General features: G+C 45.8%; 2 protein-coding genes across 2 annotated transcripts; both read right to left on the bottom strand.

Moving 5' to 3' along the window:
* Positions 1–3,426: 3,426 nt before the first annotated feature.
* Positions 3,427–5,636, bottom strand: hmx2 (H6 family homeobox 2). The gene is made up of 2 exons (XM_076141753.1): positions 5,153–5,636; positions 3,427–4,406 (listed from the first exon to the last, which is right to left on the bottom strand). Exons 1-2 carry the CDS (start codon positions 5,511–5,513, stop codon positions 3,859–3,861), a joined length of 909 nt encoding a protein of 302 aa, XP_075997868.1. The 5' UTR covers positions 5,514–5,636; the 3' UTR covers positions 3,427–3,858.
* Positions 5,637–10,970: 5,334 nt separating this feature from the next.
* hmx3a (H6 family homeobox 3a) lies at positions 10,971–14,104 on the bottom strand. The gene is made up of 2 exons (XM_076141741.1): positions 13,393–14,104; positions 10,971–12,594 (listed from the first exon to the last, which is right to left on the bottom strand). The coding sequence occupies exons 1-2, from the start codon at positions 13,679–13,681 to the stop codon at positions 11,972–11,974; spliced, it is 912 nt and encodes a 303-aa protein (XP_075997856.1). The 5' UTR covers positions 13,682–14,104; the 3' UTR covers positions 10,971–11,971.
* Positions 14,105–14,418: the final 314 nt, after the last annotated feature.

Below are 14,418 nucleotides of genomic sequence, written 5' to 3'. Positions count from 1 at the left end.
ATAGTTTGATGCATATTGGCCATCAAATGGCACTTCAAAACAGGCAGTTCAAGAAATGGTCGGTAATTTACCAATGAAGTCTAATGCCGTTTTCCATTAGAGCCGTAAGCCTCTCAGCCTCAGCTCCAGTTAATGTTGTTTTTGAGGTGTTTAACTTTGAGTCACGGTGATTTTGGAAGGTTTTCCTGCCTCAGAACCATGGCACCTTCTCATCCAGGGTTACAAACAAAAGCATTTCAGGATCTATGCAGATATTTAGAACATTTATCACAGGTTAACCAAACCGATCTTTAAACTGAAAAAATATTTCAGGTCCAAATTTTGGACAAACTGGATTCTAGAGTTTGATTCAGTCCCTTAAAAATGGAATAAACATGTTTTTAGCAATCATTTCAGTAGAATGAATTGGTTAGAGTAGAGGCCTCTGGACTGAGCCTTTAAAGTACATTTACCATTTACTTAAGGCCACTCACTTAATTATATTATATATTATACCATTACAATACTATACTTTCTCCATATAGCATTTGCCATCTGCTGTTGCCTGGTAACATATTCCTCCTCTGTTGGACTAGTGGTGGTGTGGAGGAGGAGGGGGGGGTAAGGGGGGGCAAACACAATTTCCCTTCAGCTCCTTCATTTCCAGTTGATATAAAACAGAATCATGAAAAATCACTTCTGGCCCAAGCTCTCCTTTTTAACCATTAACCCATAAATACAGGAGCTGGTTAAAGCCGGCGGATGACAGGGCCTGCCTCAAAAACCTTGTTACGCTCCCCTCAAATTCATTTAGGGAGCAAAACAGGTCTTGAGAGTTGTCTGGCTTAATGCATTGCGATCGCTTTTAAAACTCTTGTCTGGAGGGCGAAACTCTGGGGGGCTCCTGCACGTGTTACACTTCATAGAGCGCCCATGCCTGATATAGAGTTACAGATACACTCTTTAAATCAAACGGCTGTAAATACGTTCAGCAGTAACCGGCGGTAACCCTCCTTGGAATAGATGATGATGAAGAGGATGATGATGGGACAGAATTTGTAAAAAAAAAAAACAACAGTTAATTCCTTCATATTAGATGCGGGTGAATCAAAGTAAACTGTTGTTGCAGCCTGATTACATTTAATACGTTTCCATTCTGTTCATTTTGCTCAACATTATTTTACCCCAACATTTCCAGAGGTTTTGCTATAATTCATTATGATCCTGTGAATGTGCTCTCAAAATATCCTAAAAATCAATTTGCCCAACTCTCTCTCTCCCTCTCTCTCCCCCTCTCTCTCTCTCTCTCTCTCTCTCCCCCCCCCCCCCCCCCCCCCCCCCCCCCCTCTCTCTCTCTCTCTCTCTCCACACGGCGTAGCCCACAGTTTCCATTACTCCCATCATAAATTATACCACAGAGTGAATTACACTTGCTTTTCACCTTAGCAGGCAGGTTTGATGAATCCTAAGGCACAACACATCATCTCAACAAATCTTCATCACCATGCCAGTCGCTGTCTCTTTGCAGTTTAAACCACTTCAAATCATTTTCATTGCCCCGCTATTAAAATTTGTAATTCACACCTGCCATTGCGGTGATACATAGTTACATTGAACCCCCCCCCCCCCTCCTCTTCGCCACCTATCTCTCTCTCCTTCACTTTCTCCATCCCTCGCTCTTATTCTCACTCCTTAGCTTGTCAGTGCATCTCCCCCACGTCTCTCTCTCTCTCTCTCTCTCTCTCTCTCTCTCTCTCTCTCTCTCTCTCCCTTGTAAATCATACAACCTGAGGTGACAGGTCATGCAGATTTCCCACAAGTCAGTGGGGTGCAAACATCCATCCCAGATAGTGCTGTATTGCCGTCACACCAGGTGACATAATGACCACTTGGAAACTAATAAACAGCTTCATTCAACCAAAGCTATTGCTCCTTTTCATAAGCATCGCGGCCCCCCATCCTTCTCTTCCTCTCCTTTCTCTTGCTCTCTCTCTCTCTCTCTCTCTCTCTCCCCTATCTGTCACAAATTCATCCTCCTGCGCCTCACCTCTTTGCTGGTGCCCGAGTTCCCCATAATTCACCGCTGTTGTCTAACGCTCTCCATTTTCCCAGAAACACATGGCGGCTGTTGCAGAAATTGGGTCAGGCATAATCTGCAGGGCAGCAGAGCCTGGCTAGTCATGATTCTGCTAGGTAATGTAGCCATTAGCACACAGTGAGAGATTGGTGGGACGGGTGTGTGGTGTGTGTGTGTGTGGGGTGGGTGGGGCGGGGGGTCCCTGTACATGATGTGACACCCAAGAAAAGCTGGAAAATGACATGATTTTATCGCTCCCCATCAACTAGCAGACATTTGTGTATGTTTGCGTGTCTGCGTGTGTGTGCCTGTGTGTGCGTGTGTGTGCGTGTAGGCCTCTGTCTGTTGACTATTTGGATGGATTGAATTCTGATGAAATAGGAAATTGATTCTGACTTAGCATGATAGACCTCAACTAGCTCCTGAATTAATCCGGTCGCCGTGATGTCCAGAATTCCGAGCGTAACCGATACAGTAATTTATTACACAGATGGAGAGAATAGAGCAGCGTCCATAAATGACGAGAAGAGTCTTGAACTTTGACAATATGCCTCTTTATAAGGTTTCCTCTTACAAGGCCCGGTGCTTTAGAGCCATACGATGCAGACTTCAAATGACAGAAGATCCCGCCCAGGGGCATGATTGGCTCATCACGGCCTCGCTGCAAACGCTCCTTACCTCTGAGTTAACTCGCCGTCACCATTATAACACAGCACGCTCACATCAGCCATCTCTGAGCTACAGCTGCAGGTTAAGCAGTGAATTAATCTTTAAGTATGACGTGGGTTGTTAGACAAAAATTCTGAAAATCTAAAATTTTTGAAGATTTTAGTAGCTGAACCTTGCAGAAACAAAAATGCATCATCATCACTGCTTTAATCCCAATAACTGAAGAAACAAGGCAGAAATTATTAATAATAATATCAAAATCTGTCAACAAGCTCACATCCTTTACTTTGATGTCATCAGTGAGTGTGTGAGTCTACACACAGCAACGACACACACCTCCATGTTCATGTAATCCAGTGTCTCGGGCTCAGTTTAGTAAAGCAGATAATATGATGATGATGATGATGATGATGACTGGAGCTCGATGTGACAAAAACATTCATTTCTGTCTTTTATTGTTTATAAGCACAACTCTTACTTTACACATTAAAGTCATGCTTGTGTGTGTGAGTGTGTGTGTGTGTGTGTCAACATTAATGAAAGATGTGTTCCTCTCCTCTCCTATTGCCTTTAAACGTTGCATATTCACAGACGTTGACGTCATATTTGACATTCTAAATAAACACAATAAAGTAGACAAAATAATTTCAAGGGAAATTTCACTGAAATAGAAAATTTATTGAATGTGAAGGATATTTGGTCAATGTCTAAATTACAACATAAACAATATTTTTTCCCCAAATGGAAGTAGTGTGTCTTTCCTGTCAGCACTGTGTGAGATTGTGTTGCATTCTATCTGCTCAGTAAACAAACTAAACAACTCAAAGCATCCAGACGCCATTGTGGAATAACACTGCAGTCATATGAAGGCTAAGCTCCCATATATGTGACGGTTAAAGGAGGAGCAAGAGAATAAAATAAGAGTAGAAAATTATTATAATTAATTATACACATGGTGTATTTTATACATATGGGGAAGCTGGATTGCTTTCTTGTGAGACATACAGTTGCTGCATAATAAGAATTTCCTCAACAAATAAAGTGATGCAATATACAGGTTATGTCGAGACATTTATAAGAAGGTTGTATTGTTTTGTAATGCGCTTTGATGCTGCTGCAGTGTGCAGAGTCAATCAATACTCGATCTTGTTATACAGGTTGTATAAAGGTAACGCCGGCAGGTTGCTCCCCGGGTAATACAGCGGCGTTGGAAAGGCGATAGACCGGGGAACCGGGACCCGCAGTAAGGTGTTATCTCTGAAAACCAGCGGCATCCCCACGAGTGTCTGTGCGGAGGCGTGGGCCATGTTGGCCGCCTCCAGCTCCGCAGAGAGCTGCCGCTTCCATTTGTTCCTCCGGTTCTGAAACCACGTCTTGACCTGAGTCTCGGTCAGCTGCAGGCTGGAGGCTAAGCAGGCCCGCTCCGAGCTGCTCAGGTACCGCTTCATGTCGAAGGTGGACTCCAGCTGGTACACTTGACTCCGGGAGAAAACCGTGCGCGTCTTCTTCTTGGCCGAGCCGCCCTGCTTGTCCCCGCCGTCCGTCTGTCTCTCCTCGGACAGCGGGGACATTTGGTGGCAGGGTCGCTCCTGCTCCTCCTTGTAATCCTGCAGCAGAGGCTGTGGCAGGTGCGGCCGCCGTGCGAGCCCGTCAGCCGCGGACAGGAGCCCCTTAGCCGGACCTGCGAGCAGCAAACAGCGGGGGGTGAACACCACAAACACACAACTTCAGCACAATTATTTCTATAATATTTTGATATTATTTGTGTTTATTTGTGCATTTTTATCCACGCACCAATAATCATACAGCCACATCTACACAATAGACATTTTTCTGTGTTACATTTGCATGATAATGCCGCTGATAAAGACCTGAACAGGCCTTTGATCATTTTCTCGACACACTCGGTATGAGAGTTGGTTAAGTGTGAACTCTGACTTGTTTAATCGACTGCTGAAAGCCGCCGAGTTTCTAAATAAACAGCCCGTATGCTCGCTGTACAGTAGGCTATTAATTAAATCCCACTATATTTAACGCTCAATTGACGACGTGTAGTGCAGCCATTGTGATGAACCGCGTTTCATCAATTAGCAGGCTCGATTTAATTTGAAATGAGAGGAAACGCAGAGGGATAATTATTCGACCTTTCCACTCTCTCTGCCTGCTGCAGTTATGATAGCCCACGCAGAACAACACGAGTGGCAACACGGGCTGCATGTGGATGTGACAGGAGAAGTGACAGATGAAGTTCACACGGAACTGCTTCATTTTGCCTGATTGTTCACTTTAAAATGAGGTAGAAAAAAGCTCGAATCACATTTCAGACGGTCAGAAATGAATAACGACAATTTTTAAAAATAACAGTACATTTTCTATCATAATAACAACAATAATAACAATAATAACAGGACTAGCAGCGCTCCTCACCTAAGCAGGAGAAGTTGTGGGCTTGGTGCTGGCTGCATGGCTCGCTGTGTCCCGTGTCCGAGCAGAAGCAGTCGGCCGAGTCCTCCCCGCCGCTGCACTCCTCCTCGGAGGACACCGACAGCGAGCGCCTCCGGGGCGGCGGCGGCCCCTTGCTGAGCTCCTTGGCCCCGGAACGCGGCGCATCGGACGCGGTGCCGAGGATAGACTGGATAGTGAAGCTGGAAATCGGGCCCGACGTGCACTTGCTCCCGCTGTCTTCTGCGCTACTCATTCTCGCTTCATAACAGTATTTGGAGTATTGACTGAATCTGTCTTTCCTCTTGTATTCCGGTATTTGGATTCTACACGATTTAGCGTTCATATAAAAAAAAAAGAAAGAAACAGAAATGTATCCGCCTTTTGTCCTGTTGCCTATTTAATTGCGGGCTTTTTCATTGAGGGACTTGTTTTTTCTGGTGCTCGGGGAACATGAGTGTATTCCTGATCCTCCTCCTCACGCTCTGGATCGGAGGGGAGGAAGGCTGCGGCGCCTCATTTGCATGTAGGTAAGCTCCTCCTCGGCCAATCGCCTCCTCACACACAAGCCCGGAAATTTCAAACTCCTGTCAAGACTTTGGGAGACGCGATGAGGAGGCGAGAGAGCCGAGGAAGAGGAGGGGGAGGGAGAGGAGGAAGAGCAGCAGGCAGCAGCGCCCGGTTACATGCATGTTTACTCAAAGCTGTGCTGTTGTTTCCTCCAATACATACAATCTGTTTAAAGGATTTAACGGTGATGATATTTAAGATTTAAAATGATCTCAGTTTAATCTGTTAATTATTGGAATTATTAGATTGGATTGAAGATTTTTGTATAAATCAAACAATTTTACAAAATCGCCATATTTTTCATCCTCTATCATTTCTTTCAGTCTATAATATAATGTGTGACTTCCGGAAATAAAGCATCTACATGTACGTACATACATTTATATTTACATAGAGAAATGTGTGACGCTGTGATGTAAACTGGTCCCTTGGAATCCTAACTTGCATTCGAACTAATTCTGATTCATTTTTTTGCCGAAAATAATAAACTCGTTCCGCGTCTATTATCTACGATTAAGAATTAATTTGATCATTACTGAGCTAATCTGCCTCGTGATGACCGCGCGTGGAGTGGAGGCCGGCTAATTGATTGACTAATTGATTGGGGGGTGGGGGGGCACGCGTGTGTGTAGGTGTGTGCGTGCGTGTGTGGGTGTGTAGTGAGGGAGTTGTAAGGCGCTTTTCACCACCGCCCTCCACCACAACCACCACCCATGCATCTCTCTCTCTCTCTCTCCTTCTCTCTCTCTCTCTCTCTCTTTCTCTCTCTCTCTCTCTCTCTCTCTCTCTGTGTGTGTGTGGAGCAGCTGCGGGGCTTGAGCTGGCGGTTCGGGCACATTATCCCTCTTTTACTGCTTTGTAAGGGAGCCCCAGACACATAACAAATGGTCCGCTTTAATCATCATGTCAGAGCCCCTCTTCCCTCTTCCCTCTTCCCTCTTCCTGGTAGCCACACAACCTGCACCGGGACATGGTGGAGAAGAGATGATGATGATGAAGATGATGATGAGGATGATGACCTGATGTGGGCGAAGATGGTTACTGTCACTATCATCATGAGAATGCTATGATGATGATGATGATGCGGAGGATGATGTTGCCATCATCGTCATGATGAAGGTGATGAGAAGGAATACTACCACCATCATCTTCATCGTCATCTTCATCTTATCAACATCCTCATCCTCCTTATGGTGATGATGGATGAGGAAGATGTACACCATGAGGATGATGATGACGAGTATTATGATGGTGACAGTAATCATCATCTTCATCGTCAACATGAGAATAATCATCTTCGTCATCATCATCATGGCAGCCAGACAGCATCTGGATCTGCGTGTAAATATCGTTAACACATTTGAGCCAGCAGCTGCTAAACGCTCTGTGTGTGTGTGTGTGTGTGTGTGTGTGTCAGATATATGAGGCCAGTCGGAGCTCGTGCTGGATTTATGGTGGTTACGCATGCGGCGTGAAATCCTCAATGACAGTTAAATGGGTTTATTTTATATGCCGCTCTTTCCAAACAAAGACCTTTGTCAGGGGCTGCCCGCGTCTCTCTGTCCATCATGGAGACAGTGGACATCAGGGGGGAGACGGTGGACATCAGGGAGGACGTAGTGGGCATGGGGGAGGAGTCAGTGGACATCAGGGAGGAGTCAGTGGACACGAGGGAGGACATAGTGGACATCAGGGGGGAGATAGTGGACATGATAGGGACATAGTGGACATGTGGGAGGAGTCAGTGGATATGAGGGAGGAGTCAGTGGACAGGAGTGAGGACATAGTGGACATGAGTGAGGACACAGTGGACATCAGGGGGGTGGCGTTGCTGCAGAGGACGTGTTTCCCTTTTTTTGAGGGGCGTTCAGGGCCCAGCAGTGTAACGTTCACGGGCCCAGCAGTGTAACGTTCAGGGGCACAGCTGCGTAATGTCCTCTATCAGCACGGAGACGTTGATCCCCTGACGTCTCCAGGTCTCACCGAGGCTCTGCGGGGCCTCAGCAGCTCTCTGCGGGCCTCGCTTCGTGCTCTATCAGCGTGATAGGTGGTGTATGGCCGCCCTACCGCAATAACAGAACAAGATCTTTACTGAGAGCAGAGGCCCTGAGAAAGACAGATGAAGTTATGAGGCGCTTTGATCCGAGAATCAAGCTTCGATAAATATTAAACAAAGACCCCTTTACACGTGTGTATTATGATATATGGCGTGTCCAAGTCTAGAATAAGGAAATTACCAGAGAAAATGATATCAATAAATTGTCTAAGTATAAACGTTGATTATGTTTCGATTTTCATTCAAGAAAGCGGAGCCTGGTCTTTCTTCAGGAGGCGTTTGTGTGCGTCCGTGCGTGTGTGTGTGTGAGAGAGGGAGAAAGAGGGGGGCGGGGGGGGGGGGGGGGGGGGGGGAGAGAGAGAGAGAGAGAGAGAGAGAGAGAGAGGGAGAGAGAGAGTTGTAAACGCGAGGCTGGAGCCCTGGAGGTGTACAATTTATGTAATCTGAGTGTGGAAATGAACTGGGTAATTTATTGGAAAACAGAAAGTCAGGAAGATTGGATCAGTCCAGCCTATCCACGGGCTCCTATCCATCAAGTTCCAATTAACAACCTAACCATTGAGTTTTAATGGCTTTCCAATCTACTGCCCTGATAGACTCATCAATTCCTCGGGGAGAAATTAAGAAAATCGACCGCCCCTCGGCGTTCCAGTGTCATTCTTCACAGCAACTATATGTCAAATTAAAAACACAATTAAAATTTAAACTGTTCCAATCAGACGGTGCCCCGCAACCTATGTTTCACTTAATAGAACTTTGATGAAAATCTGATGCTCGCATTCAATCAGGGGAGCAAATGGGATGTGCGTTTAAAACAAGACTTCCTCCCGCAGACGCCTCGGAGTGAGTTGTTCCAACACAACGAGGCGCAGGGACGCGAGGGAATACCCGGAGAGTACCCGGAGCATATCCGGAAAATACCCGGAGCATACCCGGGGCATACCCAGAGAGTACCCGGATAATACCCGGGTTAGCTCCCTGACCATCACACATCTCCAATCATCCTGCATGTATTTGCCATCACGCACAGGTTGGGAGTGCGCATGCGTCAACAGCAAGTCAAGAAACTCTGTCACACACACTCACACACACTCAGGGGCCGTATAGGAGGATGTTTCTTTGATGTGACGTTTGAGTGAAATCGATAACGGATCAAAAACAAGTGATTTGTATTGCAGCTATAGGGGGACCCGCTGCCCACCCCCCGGGGACCACCGAGAGGTCCGCGAGCCTCCGTTTGAGACCCAGCGTCTCTTTTGTTTCCACTCTAAACAAAGTCTTTGGTTTCATCTCTGTACTTTACTTGCATGTGCGTAGACGCCGGCGGCTGCAGAGGTGCTTAGGCCACTTGTATGTTTCCAAGCTGGCACTAAAGCATATGATGGGGCTCCAAATTACCCATTCAGCTCTCCAGTTAATGTAATACTCTGCGCGCGCTCCCCGGTCACGTCCGTTTGCCCCCGTTCCTGCGTAATGTACTTATCTGATTTTGGCCCGGGCTCCCTTTTCTCCTTTACATAAAGATGTCGCACAAATGGAAATTATCGAGTGGTAATTTTTTCAATTTATGCGCGCAAATCAAGGTCACAAGCTGAGCCGAGTGTTGCTCTTCTGCTCTGACGCGATGTACGCAGCAGCAGCAGCAGCAGCAGACGTTTGCAGATCGATACGTGCCAGAGGAATAATGCCACAGCGATCTATTCATTTGCTGTAATGGGGCCGTGTTGAGTTTGCATGGTAGGTAGGTGCGCGTCGATACTTGGGTGATCTGACAACATTTGAATGCACCCTTTGTCTCCTTATGAGGTCATCATAGAGTGGAAAGCTGACTGATTCTTTTCCAATAACAGCAGATGAAAAGAGAAAATGGCCTTTGAAGCGGAGGTGGCCGGCCTCTCCGGTTGAGAAACACTGGACCTGCCTCCTAGTTTGTGTTAGTTGTCATGAATCACACGTTCGAATTTAACTTTTAATCATAACTCTCGTTGTTTGGCCTCTCCGGTGTATTTTGGGGGTTATTACAGGAGTCTGAAGTCAAATCTGTGTTTGACATAAATACAGACAAACATGGAGAGTTTAAATGAAATATTGCAAATTGTGATTTCTGAATATCAAATTATGAATTAATCATTTGGGTGATTTTTTGAATCATAATGTGTTAGTGTTGCTGCTCCAATTTATACATTTTCATATATACCTGTTAAAAAATATCAGACTTTTGTTTAGTCCAGCTTTCTGTGTGTGTGTTCAAATACACAGAAACATTATTATTATTATTACTATTATTATTATTATTATTATTATTCAACCTTCACACTGGGCACTTGTCGTTCTTGTCTCGCATCTCCTTTCCGGTGACACCTGTAGGCTCGTGCGTTACAAAGTGCCTCTTTAATAATTTAACTCTAATTTGGAATTTTACACCTTTTATTTTACCTTATAGGATGCTAAAATTATTCACTGTGTGTAATTTCATCGGAGGGGGAATTAAATGGAAATGGTGTGAGACATATAAACTATAAACAAATATAATAACACATTTAAGGATAAGTCATAGTAAGATGAATTTCAATATTTCTATGAAAATTGTCAGGATATCTAATTTCCCCAAACAATAAGATTAAATTTCTCTTAAAAATAAAATCAATAACATTCACCCACAGTAAAATAACATGAATCTGAATAAATGAAATAAGATTAAAAAATAAATAAAATATAATATTAGAATGCTGCAAAAAACAAAACGTTGAGGTAGAAGATAATATCTACACTCTCACACAACACACACACACACACACACACACACACTCAGAGTAATGGCCTCCTCTGAATGCATTTCCCATAATTTTGGCAAGATGGTGCCAATTACGCATCTAATTGACCGAGACAATTTTATATGTAAAATAACGTTTTTAAAGTGCATAACAGCGCGCTGATGACGTGAACCACCTGCTCCGCTTCCATGATGTGCGTATATGTGTGTGTGCGTGTGTGTGTGTGGATCTATGATTCAGAGTATTTACATCTAACATCACGACAAATATCCATTTTTATTTCTCTTTTTTCTACCATTAAATGTAGGGATTTGAGTGAAAAACAGTCAGAATGCTTTGCAGAATAAAGTGAGCTAAATATCTCACATAAAGATAATTTCTGGTATTTTCTAAACCAGCTCGGCCTGGATGAGGTATGTGTTATATTCTGTTATATATTCAAAAAAAATCTTCTGTATATTTATATATTATTACACAACATCTCAGTCGTAAAAATGTAAGGAATATTCTCCATTTATTTCACAACATAGTTCAGCAATACAATATCAAAACGTTCTCTTCACTGTACAGAGCTGCGGGTTTTAAATAGACATTTACATTTGTACACCATGATGCTGTGAGAAGGGTTGGGCTGTTTGTGTGTCTGCCGCCGCCGCTGCTGCTGCTTCATAAACACAAAGTGGACGAGAGTGTGTATGTGTGTGTGTGCGTGTGTCCATGTGTGTGTGTGTGTGTGTGTGAGCTCCCAGGTTGAGGGTCAGTGTCTATTCTACACGGTGACTGTGTTCCTGATTGTCCCAAAGTGAGCTGAGCAGCGTCCATATCACCACACACACACATATACACACACACACACTCACTCAGTGTATTGCACATTATCAATCCTGGGAAATGTGAAGGAAATAAAAAATGGCCAATTATTGATAATGTTTGCCCTCGTGTGTGTAGGCTTTTTATTTTTCTTTGTAAACCGCAAATGTTTTGTACATCACACACACACACACACGCACACACACGCACACACACACACACACACAGAATTGGCCTGTGTAAAATGATATTAAAAAAAGACTCATCAGGCAGTGTAAGCAGGTGACTCCTGAGATGATCATGAGCTTTACTATTATTACCCTCAGATAATAATAATAATAGTAAATATAATAATAGTAGTAGTAATAATAATAATAATAACAATAATAATAATTTGAATTGTCTGATCATGTGTAAACTGTATTGAACCCTTATTGAAAAACGACACAATATTGACGCCCAAACTGGTCCAGCAGGCCTGAATGTCTCTGGTTTCTTTTCTTTTTTTTCTCGTTGTTTCTTCATTGAGTCACTTGTACAAAAATATGAAGTTCTTTCTGTCACTTTAAGGCGCCAGAACCCGAGTTGTTCCTCTCAAACCGGTCTGAGCAGCGGCACGGACGTGACGAGAGGGTGCGAGTAGTACACGCCGGGGTGCGGGAAGGTGAGCAGCGGCTGGCTCACGGGCACGTTGCCACCGGGGACTCCGCTCTCCGACGCCGAGCTCTCGTGGTAGAGGATGGGCACCCGGACTATCCTCTGCGCCGCGGCGTGGCTCAGGTTGGCGGCTTCCAGCTCCGCGGCCAGCTGTCTCTTCCACTTGTTCCGCCGGTTCTGGAACCAGATCTTGACCTGCGTCTCCGTCAGGTGCAGGGACGCGGCCAGACCCGCCCGCTCCGAGCTGCTCAGGTACCGCTTCATGTCGAAGGTGGACTCCAGCTGGAACACTTGGCTCCGGGAGAAGACCGTGCGCGTCTTCTTCTTACGGCACGGCTTCTTGTCGTCGTCCAGCTTCTTCCAGTCCTCCGCCTCGCCCTTCTTCACCTCATCCGAGTCGCTCTCCTCCAGGATGATCTCGTCGCCGCTCTTGTTGTTGTTGTGCTCGTCGTCATCGTCGTCGTCTTTGGCGTCCGGCTCGGATTTGAGCGGCAGGTCCGGGGAGTCTCTGTCCGTGCCGGAGGTCGGGGACGAGTCCCGGGCTCCTGGTCTGTCCGCGACTGAGGAGGAGACAGCGGGGGGATGGAGATTAGGAACAACCGGGGCCTCTCGGGGGGGTTTATACACTTTTCTGTACATTAATCAAACTTTATCTAAATAAAAAAGCATGGAATCAACCAGCATGCGCCGTTAATCTAACCACGTTTGGTGCTTTTTGACAAATAACAATCAGATGTGTCCACATTATTCACTCCTCTGCTTTGATTGGAGTCAAACACAGACTTCCTTCTAGTCAAACATCATTTTCCGTGCCGGCATCATTCCCATCAAAGCCCGTATGAATAAATCATCTCCGCCTGCAGGTGTAACCCGCCGGCAGCGACCCTCCGGGCTGAGACGTTCACGCTGAGCGCCAATAGACAAATCAAACCCCGCCGCTCTGCTGCGCATCGTCAACTTCAGCGGATGATTTGATGAGGTCTGCTCGCTTTTATGCACAGCGTGTCACACTTATTGATCTATTATAACCGGAGACAGGCCTGCACAGGAAACAGGCTGCAGCACAGGACACACACACACACACACACACGCGAGGCTTCCTGCTCCAAAAACGCCTGAAATCCTCTTCTATTGACTGGATTAGTCAGAATAAATGACGTCTGCGTGCTGGCAATTTAAACAGCTACTCACCCCAAATGTGGATATTAATAAAGACTCCAAATGTGATTATAAACATTCCAAACTCTCTCCTTTTTAACTCTCTCTCCGTATGAAACTAGAGGATCTGCAGGACGCCACGTTGCATTCGTCAAATCGCGTAATCGCCTCGTTTAGCGGGTCGAGTTTGCGGGTCTTACCTTCGGTTCTGTGCAGGTGGGCGGCGGTGCTCAGGGTGTACGGGTACCACCACGCCGAGGTGCGCTCCAGGTAGTGCGCCGGCAGACTGAACCTCTGTGCGGGCAGGTCGAAGCGAGGGAAGCTGAAGTCCCCGACTTGAGACAGGGAGAATCCCGCCTCCAAGGCCGCCTTGGTGGCCGCGAACACCGGCTTGGGCTTGGACGGTTTGCTGTCACAGTTCAGCAGGTTCTTGATAAAGAATGGCGAGTCCTTGGCCGAGGCGCACGTCTCTTGTGTTGTCTCTGGCATCGCTGTGGCTGTGGTCTAACCTCAGAGGACCACGAGAGGACGAATAAAAAAGAAAAACAAAGAAAGAGGGTCTTACAGGGAGTCGATATCCGGGCTCCGGAGGGTTCCTTGTTTTTATTCTAGTCAGTGATTTAATGTGGAGACTCGACTTCACACCAGGAGAGAGAGAGAGAGTGGGAGAGAGAGAGGGAGAGAGAGAGAGGGAGTGTGTGTGTGAGAGAGAGAGCGGATCAGAGCAGATGTCCGTCGAGGCTCTACACGAAAAATAATCAAATAAAATCTCGAATGTGTTAAAGGGAAAAAACTTGGAGACGAGTCGAGGCGTGCTGGTGTCGCATCCCGGAGCTCTCGAGTCACAAACACAACCGCGCGTCCAGCGTGTCAGTCAGTCTGGCGTCTGATGCTAATGATGAAATAAAAATGTCATCCAAGTTAAAAGCGGAAAGTATAGGCGATTGGGCATGTACAATGGCAAATGGGATTAAGGCAGAGAGAGGGAGGGAGGGGGAGAGCGAGAGAGAGAGAGAGAGAGAGAGAGAGAGAGCATCCTCCCCCCTGTTTGCACTCTGGCTGCAGGCGGTGCTGCTCTCGCCTGTTATTGGTCTTATATGGTCCAATTAGGCACCAAATGAACACAGAGTTGTTCGCACAAAAGGGAGCTTTGGCTGCGACCAAATACTGACTGATCAAATACATAATTAAATTTACAATCAGACACAGATAGACTGAGCTCTGCT

The sequence above is a fragment of the Genypterus blacodes genome, unplaced genomic scaffold, assembly GCF_046128005.1.
Source record: "Genypterus blacodes isolate CSIRO-AG114 ecotype Tasmania unplaced genomic scaffold, CSIRO-AGI_Gbla_v1 ptg000020l_1, whole genome shotgun sequence".
NCBI lineage: Eukaryota > Metazoa > Chordata > Actinopteri > Ophidiiformes > Ophidiidae > Genypterus > Genypterus blacodes.
Note: the sequence above shows the minus strand (reverse complement) of the source record. Positions and strands in the feature narration are given on the sequence as shown.